The sequence below is a fragment of the Paramisgurnus dabryanus genome, chromosome 6 (assembly GCF_030506205.2).
Source record: "Paramisgurnus dabryanus chromosome 6, PD_genome_1.1, whole genome shotgun sequence".
NCBI classification, from domain to species: Eukaryota; Metazoa; Chordata; class Actinopteri; order Cypriniformes; family Cobitidae; genus Paramisgurnus; species Paramisgurnus dabryanus.
Genome location: NC_133342.1, coordinates 15,912,815 through 15,927,460, shown reverse-complemented (window position 1 = coordinate 15,927,460; position 14,646 = coordinate 15,912,815). Strand labels below are relative to the sequence as shown.

Sequence of the window (14,646 nt, the reverse complement as noted above, 5' to 3'; positions counted from 1 at the left end):
GGGCGTGGCAGCATCGACGATCCCATTTTTTAATTCGAAGTTCGAGGTTGTGACTTAATTTCGATCGATTTCGATTTAAAATCGAAATCGTGACACCCTTAATATTTACCTAACATGGGCCAAAAATAACCCAACAATTTTGTACACTGTAGATTTTAATTTTAATTTATTTTATTTCAGTATTCAATGGCTGTGTTTGGTAGAAATATTTTTTTTTTAGAGCAAATATATAAATTTAAACTTAGACATTATTATAAATGTTGCATTGTTTTAACTCATGGTTGGGTAAAATATGGAAAATCACTGGTTTAAATTAACCTATCTCCCTATTTGACCAAAAGAACACAGCATTTTAGGATGAAACAACCCAGCATATATTAATTTAAACCAGACAGAAGTGTTTGTCCATATTTTACCCAACAACCTTGAATCAACACAGCATTTTTAGAATGAATATTAAATATTGTATATAGGATGAAAAATATCAAATTTTAATTTCGTTGCTATATCACTAAACCCAAATTGGTAGCCAAACCCTCCTCCGATGGGCAACACCAGATCAGAACCTTGACTCCTGGAAAGTAAAACTATTTAGTTCCACCCCCTTTAAAAAAGGAAAGATAGTCAGTCAAAGCCTCTTTCAAGAAAGAGAAAGAGATGTCTTTTTACATGCTATGTGAAGACCGGCTGATGGCGGCAATGTAACAGAGGCTATTCTTATCTCCTCCAGATTAACTTCCAATTGTTTTGAGCAAACAAAAGCTGCATCTTAGGAAGCCACCCCCTAAAGGTCCAGATGGTCACCGTCCAAGACCCCTGACCTAAAGGCTCTGCCAAGGGACAAAACTGCACATGCCTCTAGCACTGAAAGGCCACCCAGCAAACTTTGTCATCTCAGCCAATCAAACAAGGACCCTGGTCACACTTTCATAAGCTCTAAGCTCGTGCTGATAAAGTGCTGGCCTAGCCAGTTGGTCTGGTGGCCTTATCACCCTGGAGTGGCAAATTAGAAGCAAGAGGAACCAGATTGAATTACCACTAAAGCATGATTGTATAGACAGCGTATAACTTAATACCTGCCACTGCCATCTTGATTAAAACCCGACCTCGCTTGAGACTTGCGTTCTTCCAAGGGTTCCTGCTCTAAACCTAAGGGACTATTTCCTTGCCATGGCTTGTTTGTTGGACTATTCTTTGTAAAGCTGCTAGGGAACAATTTATATCGAAAAATCTAAAAGGCACTAACCCATGCTTTGTTAATAAAAGGAGGTGTAAGTGGAAAAAATAACAATAAGTGACAAACAAGTAAATGCTACACAAGTTTTAAAACTAACCTGGTAATGCCTCAGTACAATAGTGCACTTGTCTACTTTAATGTGGACTAAATACAAAAACTAAAGTCACCAGAAGCAAGATAATGTCAACATTAAATCACAACTAACTTGATTTACCTTTTAACAAACATGTTTTACAGTGACTGATTCAAATCCCTCTTATTTTTCAGCTCATGCACTCCAACCACCTGTCATTTACAGGCAACTTTTCACAATGAACAGAATCCTGGGCTACGTTTTCACTGTTAAAATACTTGTAAGCCATTTTGTGGTGTCTTATGGTTTTATCACAGTAGTTTTTTTTTTTTTTTTGCATTACAGTCGTAGTTTTTTCAAATGTCAACCTAACCATTATAAAAATGTCTAGAGTGAAATTATTACATTGAACACTGTTGTATAGTAGTTGTAGGGGTGCCCGGGGCAAAAAACGCGAAGTTAGTTGTAACACAGACACTTGTTGCACAAGGTTGAGCGTTTTTTGTTTTTTCCGGTATTTTTATTACGGTATTTTTTACAGTATTTTTTTATCTCCCGCAAATTATTGAAAATGTATAATGTTTTTTCCAGAGAGTTAGTCATGAACGAGTGTTTTGGTGGCGCATGTAAGTAAAATTTTTCATCATGTTTTTTTTTTCGGTTTTTAAGTTGGGTGTGTAAGATACCAAAACCAATGCTATGTCATATTTATCAGTGTCTTGTTGACTAATGCTGGATTTCCACCGACTGCGGAACGGCTGCGGATCCGCTGTGGAACGGCGGCGGAGTCAACCGGTTTCCATTCAAGTCAATGTGTGTATTTCCACTGACTGCTTTCCGAATCCATCACAGCTCCGGCCATCCGCAGCCCTCTGGAACAAATACGCAGAGCTTCTATTTTTGACGGATGCCAGACAGCTCCGCAGGGCGGAGCCATGGCTATATCGCGTGATCATACCTGAATTTGCGAGATCTCGTGTCATGATCTGGGCTGGTCCAGCAACCAAACGTCATAATTTAACGTCATAATGGGCGGAGACAGAACTAGATATCGTACGATCATCACATGGAATTTCCAAGCGAGACCTCTTGGGTCCTCGTCACTTCAGCACGCAGCCACTCTGCAACAAATTCGGAACTGGTGGGTATTGGCGGACAGTGGAATGTGGAGCCGTAATGCAGCGGAGCTGATCTGCAGCCGCTCCGCAGTTGGTGGAAATCCAGCGTAAAACACAGTATCGTTTTGAAATATGTCTGCAGCTCTTAGCAACTTTTTTGGTGGGCTTGAAAATATTTTGATCTAGCGGGGTTTATTGTAACACTGTGTTACAACTAACCTCTCAGCACTTACAATATGAAAACCGCTAACATTAGCGTAATCCTTGCCATTGTTTTAAATAGGCTATACATGAATGATTGCTGGCGGCCAACAAAATAAATTGTGTGTCAAATTTATTTTTGTTCATATCTGTAATATTGATTGAATAAGGTGAATAGAAACTGTAGTATGATTATTACAGACTGGGTCACATATAAAAAATGTTTTGTCATAATTGTGCTGCTTTTCCTCACATATTTAGACATTTGAATCCATTTATAATTTAACTATTGTTAAGAAAGGGCTGGATGAATGAATACAGTGTGGATACCTGTCTATTATAGACAGATAAATAAACAATATCCACTTCAAGTATATAGAGAAAATAGTATTGAAATATTTGCCTGCAAACTTAATTTTTAGCAAGTGTTACAACTAACCTCCTGCCTGTTACAATTAACCCCACCTATGGGGTAAGTTGTAACGTTTGCACTTCTGTCACGTTTGGTGTAATGGTCCAAGAATGGTAAGTACTAGCAACAAACTTCAAGTGGTCATTTGTAGCAGAGATGTGTGTGTTACTTGTGTTAAAATATAATTAATCAAACTCAAATATTTTTTGAATGATTGAGCCAAAACCAAAAAGTGTTAGGATGTGCCCCTCTCTCCCCTACTGATAGATCAATAGCTGACTGTTGCCTTTGTTTCTTTCAGTTTCATTACCAAATGCATGTTTTCGACTGGTCTAGGTCTCTCATAGCTGTTTTTTTGGCTCCGAGGTGTCTGTGACCTCTAAGGCCGCTGAGCAGAAATGTTCAGGGGGTGGGAAAGAATGAGACCATGAGGACACAGGAATGTGACCAAAACATTGCCTTTAAAACCTTCAGGTCACGGGACCTTGAAGAACATCAGATGAATGTCCAGTTTAGACGGGAAAGCGGTCAAGACAGACAGGATTATAGATGCAAGAATGCAACCCAAGACTGACAGATGAGCACTGAGCTGATTGATAAACCATTTATGGAAAAATCATTAAATTCATCACCCTATCAAGCACCCTAAAAAATTTGGCAGCCTAAAAAACACTTATTTAGAGTAATAAAGCAAACATAAAACTAAACATAAAACTGAATTAAATCCTTCTCATCTCTTTTACACACGTTTATCATAACGTAATACTAAGGGATTTTCTTCAGACAGTGCCATTTTTACTGTTATTTTTTTTCATTATTTCTTTTTGGTTATTGTAATAATTTATTATAATATAAAACATATATTTCTTAAATATAATTACTATAATTTAATGTATTTATTTTGCTGGTTTGCTAGATAATACCAAGTTCACGTATGATCATGTTAGTTTGTGAATCGATCGTGATCTTTGCAATAATCTAAACTATTGTTTTGGGAACACAATAAGGTTGTTTTTGTGAACATTATTGAATGCATTATTTAGCTCAGTGGTTTTCAAACTGGGGGCCACGAGATGGTCCCCCAGTTTTATGACATTTTATGAAATAGGCCTACATTAATTTATCATGAATTCTGTGTAATTAAACCTAAAAAAATAAGGCTACTAACCAAAAGCACTACTTTTTTGTATAATTGAATGTTTTTTTAATTAAAATGTTGAGTTTTAGAACAGTTTTTTGTCACAAAAACACGCTGAAAAAGTTTGGGAACCACTGCATTAGCTAACATAAACTAGGGAGCAATATAGTTTTCAGCATTTATTAATCTTTTTTAATGATAATAATTAATGTCAATACAATTGCTCTTGTCAGTTCATTGTGCATTAACTAATCTTTACAGTTAGAACTTTTGATTAAAAGTTGATTAAAAGAAAAATGAAATAGTGACATTAACATTAACCAAATCAAGATTAGCTAATAAATGCAGTAAAGGAGTTGTTATTGTTAGTTTATGTTAACTAATACATAGAGTTTGGGCATATATAACACTGAATACCCAGTTTTCTGTGATTCAAACATTTGTAAATAAACTTCTAATAAAGTCGTGTTTTGTTATCACGACATTTCATTGCCTGTCAAGTGAACAAGCTGCGAACATTAAAAAAGACAACCAGAGCTTTAAATTTCAATAACAATTTCGACATAAATCGGAAAACATCTGTTGAACACATCGCATTTGTTTAGCATCAATCCCGACTTAACCTTGAACCTCACATGTAAATATATAGCCTACAGAAGCATGTTAATTTACCACAGTTTCCAAATAACGTAACATTTCAAATAAAGAGTATTTGTGCCATAACTTACCTGTTGAAATGTGTGCAGATCATGAAGCGTTTGGTCCAGATGCAATTTATCAGCTTTCTCTTCTCACTTCATTCTCGCTCTCGCTGACTGACTAACCAGCAGCCGCTGTGACGTCAGGAGAACTGACTGTACGTTCAGTCACGTTACGTACCGTTTGGTTTTATGTGTGCATCTGCTAAAAACATTCAGCTCCGAAAAACTAAAAATGACGATCTGAGGACATGTTTGTTCCAATAAAAATGAAAGGCGTTCCAATAAGAAACCCCCAGAACCTATTAAAATGTCAACGTTATAAAAGTTTTAAAGCATATAAAAACAATATTGCAATTTTGTTACGTTTCTGCATTATGTTTTTAGCAGAGACAATAAAATTGGTGCGTAACTTAACGTAAACAATCATTCAATAACTTTAACCGTGCAGCTCTTGTTCTTTCAGCTTGACTCACAATACAGATGAAAGTTATAAAGTGTCATAACATTTGTATAGAGCTCTTGATAATATACATTGTTTCAAATTACCGTGTTTATCGAGCACTGAACATACTTTCTTGAATGCTGTACACAAACTATGGATTTTGGAAAACTACAGTCATAATTTTAATCCACTATAAAATGCCATGGGTTAAGTGTTTTTCGATGTTAAATTATCATGTAACGTTATCTAATAAACGTGTAGATATGGTTTATGTAATTATTTTTATAGGCTTATAGCGCCCACTACTGGAGATTTCATGATCAGCCTCCTCTGACACAATAGGAAACTTTTGTGTGTAGCATACTGTATGTTCGCATACAGACAGTAGCAATCATTAATTTATGATACATACAAGAGAGATAAAAAAGACAAGCTTGTAGATGACACCAATTTCTCTAGGGAAAAAATATATTAGAGTTTTGTTACCTGTAGGAAATGGATGAGATTGTCTGTATTTGAAGTTGCTTAAGCTCAGTGTCTCCTCAGATAAAGCTCGTGCTCCGGTTGCTCAATAAGTCTTTCGCAGGTCATCTCATTGCTGTCTTTCCCTGATCTCTGATCAGTTAAAGTAATGATATTCCTACCCAATGTAATGACGATGATGAGTCTGTACGTAATTCAAGTTAAGCCACTAGATGGCACTGTGCTAAGTAAAATGTGATGGAAAATATTCCAGAGGGACAGAACAAAAACGATTAAGAGGATAGGCATCATTTTAAAGAGGACATATAAGGTTATTAGACTTTTTCCATGTTTAAGTGCTTCTATCAATCTTTCAATGTTTCCAGTGCTTCTATCAATCTAGAAAATGTGAAAAAGATCAACCCAGTAACTTAGTTTTAGTAAACCACTCTCTGCTAAGCATTTGAAAAAATAGCTTATTGAAATTTGGCTCCCCTTGTGATGTCAGAAGGGGATAATACAGCCCCTTACTCTGCACTATCCAACCATGGCACTGCCATTTTGTGCAGAGATCAGTTCATTTGCATTTTAAAGGACACACCCAAAAATTTTAAATTTTAAAGGACACAAACAAATTTTTGCTCCCACCTACAAAGTGGGAATTTTAACATTTTATAATAAATGGTCTGTGGAGTATTTTGAGCTGAAACTTCACATACGTACTCTGGGGACACCAAATATTGGTTTGCCATCTGAAAAAAGTTGTGAAATGACCCCTTTAAAGGTTTAGTGAATTTGAACAGCGTTTTAAGGGCCGTAGCTAGTTATTATAGTTTATAAAGTTTCAAATATGGATATTTTTTTACAAAATGGCATTGATTACCTTCAGAAGTACTTTATTGACCCCATGGAGCCATGTGGATTACTTTTGTGAATGATGGATGCACTTAAAATCGTGGTCCCTGTTTTTATTATATAGCTTGGAAGAGCAAGGACATTCCCTAAAATAACTTTAATTGTGTTTGTATAAAAAATGTACATACGTATCTCGGATGACATTATTTAGTTAGTAAATCATGGGGTAATTTTCTTTTTTGTTTTGCTGAACCTTTAAGAGCAGAATCAAAATCTTGTTTCTAGTAACAAAAACGGTTTTGCAAGATGAAAAATTCAAAAATATATAAAAAACTTAACTTTAAAAGCATGCATCAGGTTTATTTCAATGCACATAGTGTATTTATGTTAATCTTATGCAATAAAAAACACATTTGCACAATTTTTATGAAAGTTTAGACTGAATGGACCTGAAAATGTCAAATAGTGAAACCACCAGTTGCGCCAAAGAATGAAAAATATTAAATATTGTATTTAAGAGTAATCATAAAAAAATAATTTTAAAATATAATTGTATTAGTTATTTCTAAATGTAAATTTTAATAGGTTTTTGTAATATTGTCCTGACATATGCTAAAACACCTCTGTTTTCTAAATAATCTTTGACAAATGATGTAAAAATTTATGTAAAAAGGTTTTTTTTATTGCACATTTTTTATGAATATATTTATATTTTCACTTAAGAAAAAATACTAGTTTCACCAATTGACCAGAACCAGAGTTATACACTATCAAAGACAGTGTTTACAACATAAAAAAGAAAATTTGGTGTTTCATCATATGAATAACAACATAAATTACAATATTTATCAGAAACAGCAGCTTTTTATGTAACTTTAAAGGGTTTTCTGTAAAATGATATAAAGATATTGCATTTATTCCACTGTATGTGGTTATGAGGACACTTTAAATATTTTTAGGCAGAAATTGAATACAAAAAGGGTATTATTCCTCCCTTCAGTTGGAGTAAAATAACTTTTGCATAGATTATGATAGAGAAAAAATTCCTTTTTCCTCTGTAAGCTGACAATTGCTGAAATCAAACACTCAGGGCCAGAGTTATACACTTTTAAGCGCCTGTTTATTTTTGTGTTTATTAGAGGACTGACAACACATACAACCATGTTTAGCACTTTCAACAGTGTGTTATGAAATTTCAAAGGGTTTCCTGTAAAATGATACCAAACTTTTGTATGTGCACCTCTGCATGTGGGTATGGGAAGCTTTTGAAATTGGGTAGGCCAAATCCATGCGGAAATTCCCAAAATAGCCTCAGAGTGTAAGAGGTTAACAATAACTCCAAATGAATAAAAATAGTTGCGTACAAAATACACCAGAGAATGGTTAAATAATGCAACAATATCTTTATTTTAAAGAAATGACTAGGTGAAACCTGATCACAGAAAAGCACCAATCAATTTTCAATGTACTATTAATGACAAGTATTTCAGATGTCACTGATGAGTTTCACATTGACAGTATACTAAAAAAGATTGCAGTTTAAATGCAACTTAAAAAGTTTTCAACTTGTAATGTAAATAATATCACAAAAGCTAAAGGTCACTTCCCCAAACTTCAATTTAATGCCCAAAGAATATCTACTTTGATAAAGCTATCATTAAACAAAAATATCCTGTTTTAATAATAACTGTATTTATCCACTCCTTGTTACAGTCATTTGTTTACCAAAAAACAAACTTTGGAAAAATAAAATAAAAATAATCAATAATTCTTACACTATTCATTTAAAATGTGAATGTTTTTATGTAAAAAGTGTAAAATAATTTCTAAAGGTTTCTATAATTGTGAATATAACATTAGTCCTTCTAAAATATCTTTATGATCTATTCTGTGTGATGACACAATTTCACCGTGGATCCTTTAAAAACAGCAAACCCAGGATAGAGAGGTTGAGTGAATGTGGTTTGAAATCTGTGGATGAGGGTCACTGTGTCAGAGATGCTGTAGAAGGACAGAGTTCCTGCACTGTGATCCACAAACACTCCTATTCTAGAGCAACTGGAGGACACAGGGAGTTCAGTTATTTGACTATTGTGTACAACTGAGTATTTTAAGGGCATTGAATTAAACTGGACCCTTGTCCACTGTGTTTTTCTGGCTATAACCTGAGATTGCTTGGGAACGACACCAGCACTCGCATTGCCCGCTCTGGGGGGCTCCAGCAAAGATAACTGTTGGCTGAATAAAGTGGGAAATTTACTGGAGGAACAGCAGTACAAACTCCAGGACTGATTATTATTCCCAAATAGAGACTCATTTTCAAAACTTTTCTTGCTGATGGTCTTATATGACACTGATATATATACACCATTATTCCCACTCCACTCAACCTCCCAGTAACATCGTTCGCTCACACTCTCTTTACACAACACCTGAGGACAATATTCAAATCGCTCTGGATCATAAGGATATTGCTGGGCTACATCGCTGTCAGTAGCAGTTCTGTCTCCATCAATCAGACAGACACTATTATTCGCTGTGTTTGAATCCAGTGTGAACTGCCTGAAATCTGTAGGAGTTAAAAACAAATAGCTGCAGTTTAACAAAAAGAATTGTACATTTGATCAGCTTTCTATTTTTTCTTCTGCTATACTTTGTTACTACGTTATTGTTATGAAAGGGATACTCTTCACACCAAAATGAAAATTCTGTCATCATTTACTCACTCTCATGTTGTTACAAACCTGTATAAATTTCTTTGCTCTGATGAACAAGACATTTTGAGGAATGATTGTAACCAAACGATCAGGGCCCCCCTTGACTTCCATATATTCTTTTATCCTACTATGTAAGTCAATGGGGCCTCTGATTGGTTTGGTTACAAACATTCTTCAAAATATCTTCCTTTGTGTTCAGCCGAACAAAGAAACTCTCTTCACCTCTGAATCACATAGCAAGTGCGTTGTGAGATTGGGTGGCAAAGAGATCTTCATAGTTTGTAATGTTTTTTTGTTGTTGTTTTTACAGTTTTTTTTATTCGCTTTGGTACTATTTTCACAAGTAAGGTGTACATTTTCAAAACTCTTAGTACAAAAATCCAAACTGATCACACTTGTAACGCAGCTAGTCATTCTTTCAAAACTGGATGTAATGCTTTCAGTAAGTTGCACATGTTTTCAGTCCACATAATCATTGTTTCAAATGCAAGATTATTGTAATATGTAATGAGAACATTTGGTTTAATCACCGAAACACAACGGTATGATCTTCTTTCAGTTTAGTACTTTTAACAATCAGTTCATCCAACAGCAAACAATGCAAGATACATGTTTCAAATCAGCCTTAAAAGTGCTGAAATTAATATGCTACAGTACTATAAAATACATATTACACAGTTTCACATTAGGCAATACACTTACATTACTTACATAATCTATAATTTAATCTATAAGTGAAGGATCAATGAAGACATCCTCTACAGTTACAGTATTTGAGCAAAATACAGTAGTTTTTATTTTTCAGATATAATTGTATAGCTATACTTTCTATAATGTAACTGAATGAAAACATAAAATTTAGTGCACACATTACATTACAGTAATTTGGATCAAGCCTGTCTTGAGCATTTGGCAGTAAATTTTCGTCCACCTCTTTGACCTCTCTGTGGGTGCCCATGCCCACCTCTTTGACGGATCCCTTGTCCACAAGATCTTCTTATTCCTTGCTGTCTGTCCTGCTCCATGTTGAAATAAATGGCCAGTGTTTCACCCCCACTTTTACAGTAAACTGTTTCTACAGGACTGTACAGTAATGACCAATTTTGGTTACCACTATGTAAAATCAATTTGCAATAAAGAGTATTTTATCATGTGTGGTTACACATAATTTATATGTTCGTACAAACAGAGGTTTTATTTCTGTAGTTCTCAAAATCCATATACTGTATATTGCTAAAATGAAAATATATAGGTTTACCAAATGGTTCAGTGATTAACCATTAAGATCAGTTGGATTTAGTGCTGGTCAAATGTATTTACGCAAATGAGATGAGAAGCATATCAAAAGTATTGTGAGCATTGCATTGTGAAAGACAATTACTTCATATGAAAGGTATTTCTTTGATGACACAATGATTAAGTGTGATGAAAAAGTGAATGTATAATTTTGTGTGTTGTACTAAGTCAATTGAACATGTGATTAAATGTTTGAAAAAACTGACTATTTGATGATCTGCCTTGAGTTTTGTACTAACAGTTGTGAAATTTTACCACATACTTGTGAAAATAGTACCAAAGCGAATAAAAAAAACTGTATTACATGCAGATATACTATTGGGCAACATGCAATAAGTCTCAGACTATTAATTGCAGTGTGCTTGTGCAGTGATTATGATATTACAGTGGTGTATGTGCAGTGATTATGTAAAGATGTGTGTGTAGTATTTTTTTGTAAAGATTTTTATGTAAAGATGATAATATTTCCTGATGTATCTGACCCTTTATTTGTGTGTGTGTGTGTGTGTGTGTGTGTGTGTGTGTGTGTGTGTGTGTGTGTGTGTGTGTGTGTGTGTGTGTGTGTGTGTATGTGTGTGTCATAAAGTCTTACACTGTAAGAACTCCTTCCTGGTCCTGGGTATGTTGGGGCGAACAATTGTGATATATGAAACTAAGAACATAAACAGACATAATTATTATAAGTCCCACTTAAATAAATATTATAATATAAAATAAGCTCATTTCTGGGAATAGATGAATATCTGCTACTTTACCTCCATCAGATATCTCTTCTATCTCCTCTTTGCAGAAATCCTCTAATTTTTCTTTCAGTTGAGATAGAGATTTTTTCACATCATCAAAAGAGAGGAGGGAACTGTGAGTAATGTTGTGTGAAACTGTAGGTTCAGGAGCGACAGAGTAAATCTGGAATTGCTACCAAAAAATTAAGTGAGATAAAAAGACCATTGTGTCCATTAGTACTCTGTACTGCTAAAACAGACTTTAATTGCTGTACTGTAACACTTAAAGCATTTGTGCGGTCTTTTCAATTATTGTGTTCTTATTATATTTTCTATTAGTTTTTCTGGACTCTAGATTTAATTTTAATATCTTTAAAATCATCTGTTCTATTAATTGTGCATAAACATGTTCACTGTTTTATATGATTTTTGTACTATTTTTTTATTTATTCTTACTAATGGTTTACTATTGAGTTAAATGAAGTTTTTAAAATCAATTAAATCCAACATCTGTTTAAAGGGATAGTTCACTCCAGAATTTTTTTTTGTCATTAATAATTACTCACCCTCATGTGGTTCCACACCCGTAAGAAGTTCATTCATCTTTTAAACACAAAATAAGATATTTTGAGTGATATTCAAGAGCTTTCTGACTCCCCTGATTTATAGCTTTCTGACTCCCCCGCAACTATTACAGTCAAGGGTCACAAAGCAGTTCTTTAAAAAAAAAGATATTCTTTAGTCCATGTGATGCATTGGACAAGTACACATTGAACCACCCCATGTGTGGGTTGTAACTTGAGCAAGGCACCTTAACCCCAATTGCCTCCCGGTTGCTGTATGGATAACTGCCAACTGCTCCGGGTGTTTGTTTTTACAACTTACAGTGCGTGTGTTTACTTACTGGGATGTGCAGAGATCATATTTCGAATATACGTTCCATACTTGACAGACATGTGACTTTCACTTTCAATCTTCATTTCATAGCTCTCAGATTTCATCAAAATATCTTAATTTGTGTTCTGAATACGAACAATGTGTCTCATTCACTAAGCATGCATACGCACAAATTTGTTTAAGAAATGTGCGTACACTCTTAGAACACGTAACGTGTTAAAAGCTTAACATAAAAAGATGTGTAAAAAATTAACACATCCTTTCTAAGAGTGTACGGACCTTTTAACTAACAAATCATGATTCAATAAAAACTTTCATACTAAAATGTATTTTAAATGTATGCAAATGTATTATATTTTTGCAAACATTTAGAAGAAATTTTAGTATAAACGTTTTTGTTGATTCATTATTTGTTAGTTAAAATGTCTGAACGCACATTTCACAAATAAATTTGTGCGTACGCATGCTTAGTGAACGAGACCAGATGGTCTTACAGGTGTGCAACGACATGAGTGTGAGTAATTAATAACAAATCTATCCCTTAAATATAATGAGGTCTGTTACCTGCATGAACTGAATTAGATCGTCTTTATGTGAAAGCTGCTCAAGATTATCCATTCTCTCCTTCAGATCAGAAATCTCATCCTCTAGTTGCTTCATAAGTCTTTCAGCTTGACTCAATGCAGCCTTTTCCTGATCTCTGATCAGCCGTGTCACTTCAGAGCGAGTTTTCTTGATGGAGGTCATCAGCTCATTAAAAATTTTCTCATTGTCCTTTACTGCTGTTTGTACAGATCTCTGTTAGGACATACATTGCAGTCAGTTTTTATTGATACATCACACTGAAGGAGAAAGCTAAAGTCAAACTTTCAGCTGTCAGCAGATGTTTATCTGTTTAAAACCTCACCTGATGAGACTGTACAGCCTCTCTCACCTCCTGAAGCTCCTTCTCTCTCTTCTGGATCCTCTGCTGAAATTTCCATTGTGTCTCTCTTAACTGCCTCTGTAAGAAAACAAAAGCTGTTAGTGAATTCATTACATTTTACAACTCTGTCTTATCTATTTTAATAATTGCACATACAAATTATAAAGCAAATATTATTTAGCATCACTGTTATCACTTAGTTTTAGCAAACCAGTGTCTGGTTTCAGTTCATACCTGTTTTTCAATCTTCTCTTCTGCAACCGTTACGGTTTCATGATTTTTATGATCGTCCATCGTACACGTATAACAAATGCACTTCTGGTCGGTGCGACAGTAGATTTCCAGATATCTTCCATGTTTTTGGCAGACCATCTCATGGAGTCGTCTAGTCGGGTTTATCAGACTGTGTGTCCTGTCTTTAAAGAGATTCTCGTGGTATTCAAGGTGAATCTGACAAAAAGAGTTAAGACACTCCAGACAGGACTTGACAGCTTTGCATTTTGTCTCAGTACAGACCCCACAATCAACATCTTCAGGTTCATGTGTAGACTCTTGTCTGATCATCGTGATTCCAGCAGTTTGTAAAGCAGCTCATACACTGAACAGCTTAACTTGTCCTTCGAAAAAATGCTTCTGCCTTACACTCGATGTACAAACCACTTAAGGCACAATAGCTTGACTACACTTAGGTTTCGTTTCCCCCAGCTAAACTTTTGTGCTTGTTTGTTTGGGATACGTGTGCAAAACAGGTGTCTGGAAGGTGTGGCTCACCTGTTGAAAACATTTAAGTTTCGTTTCTCTCAACTGAAGAGCTATAAACAGATGTGAAACATGTATCTGTGGCTCACTTGTTAAATACATTTAAGTTTTGTTTTCTCTGCATTGAAGAGCTATATGTATAAAACATGTATATGTAATGTGTGGCTCACATGTTGAACACATGAAGAGCTATACAGAAAAACAGTTGTAAAACATGTCTCTGTGTGGCTCACATGCGGCTTGTGCACATTTACAGATGATAAAGATTTTATATTATATAATTGGTTTGCATAAAGCGTTTTATTTTTTTCTGTGTGTCTGAACTAAAGAATCTGTTAAAAGAGAGCTGGAGCAAAAATCAACCCTTTGTCACTCATCCATATCATCATGCATAAGATTATGGTTTGCTGCTTGTAAGGTTAAAGAAGATGCTGTTGTAATAATAGTAAATGCTTTTTGGTCCTTTTATTTTCAATATCATATTTTGTGTTAATGTTGTCAGTTCCTGTTGTAATGACACATGTCGTATACTGTGACAGGCCTACCTAAATGGCTCGATAGACACGCCCCAACTTGAACACATCTGTGGTGGGAATATTTGTATAATGCAAATGGATACGTAAAGAAAGAAGGCATCGTTTTGTTTAATGCTGTTGTGTTAACACCGTTTCCATGGCGAAGATGCTGTGTG

General features: G+C 34.9%; 2 protein-coding genes across 2 annotated transcripts in view; both read right to left on the bottom strand.

Moving 5' to 3' along the window:
• The window catches only part of greb1l (GREB1 like retinoic acid receptor coactivator), a 61,565-nt gene extending 56,534 nt beyond the window's left edge, over positions 1-5,031 (bottom strand). Inside the window, exon 1 of the mRNA XM_065268066.2 lies at positions 4,908-5,031. The gene's annotated coding sequence lies outside the window, so the exon portion shown is untranslated. The remainder of the gene's footprint in view (positions 1-4,907) is intronic.
• A 2,799-nt stretch (positions 5,032-7,830) lies between these two features.
• Positions 7,831-13,908, bottom strand: LOC135749461 (tripartite motif-containing protein 16-like). Its single transcript, XM_065268055.1, has 6 exons — positions 13,431-13,908; positions 13,179-13,274; positions 12,836-13,069; positions 11,408-11,567; positions 11,245-11,304; positions 7,831-9,208 (listed from the first exon to the last, which is right to left on the bottom strand). Exons 1-6 carry the CDS (start codon positions 13,758-13,760, stop codon positions 8,523-8,525), a joined length of 1,566 nt encoding a protein of 521 aa, XP_065124127.1. The 5' UTR covers positions 13,761-13,908; the 3' UTR covers positions 7,831-8,522.
• Positions 13,909-14,646: the final 738 nt, after the last annotated feature.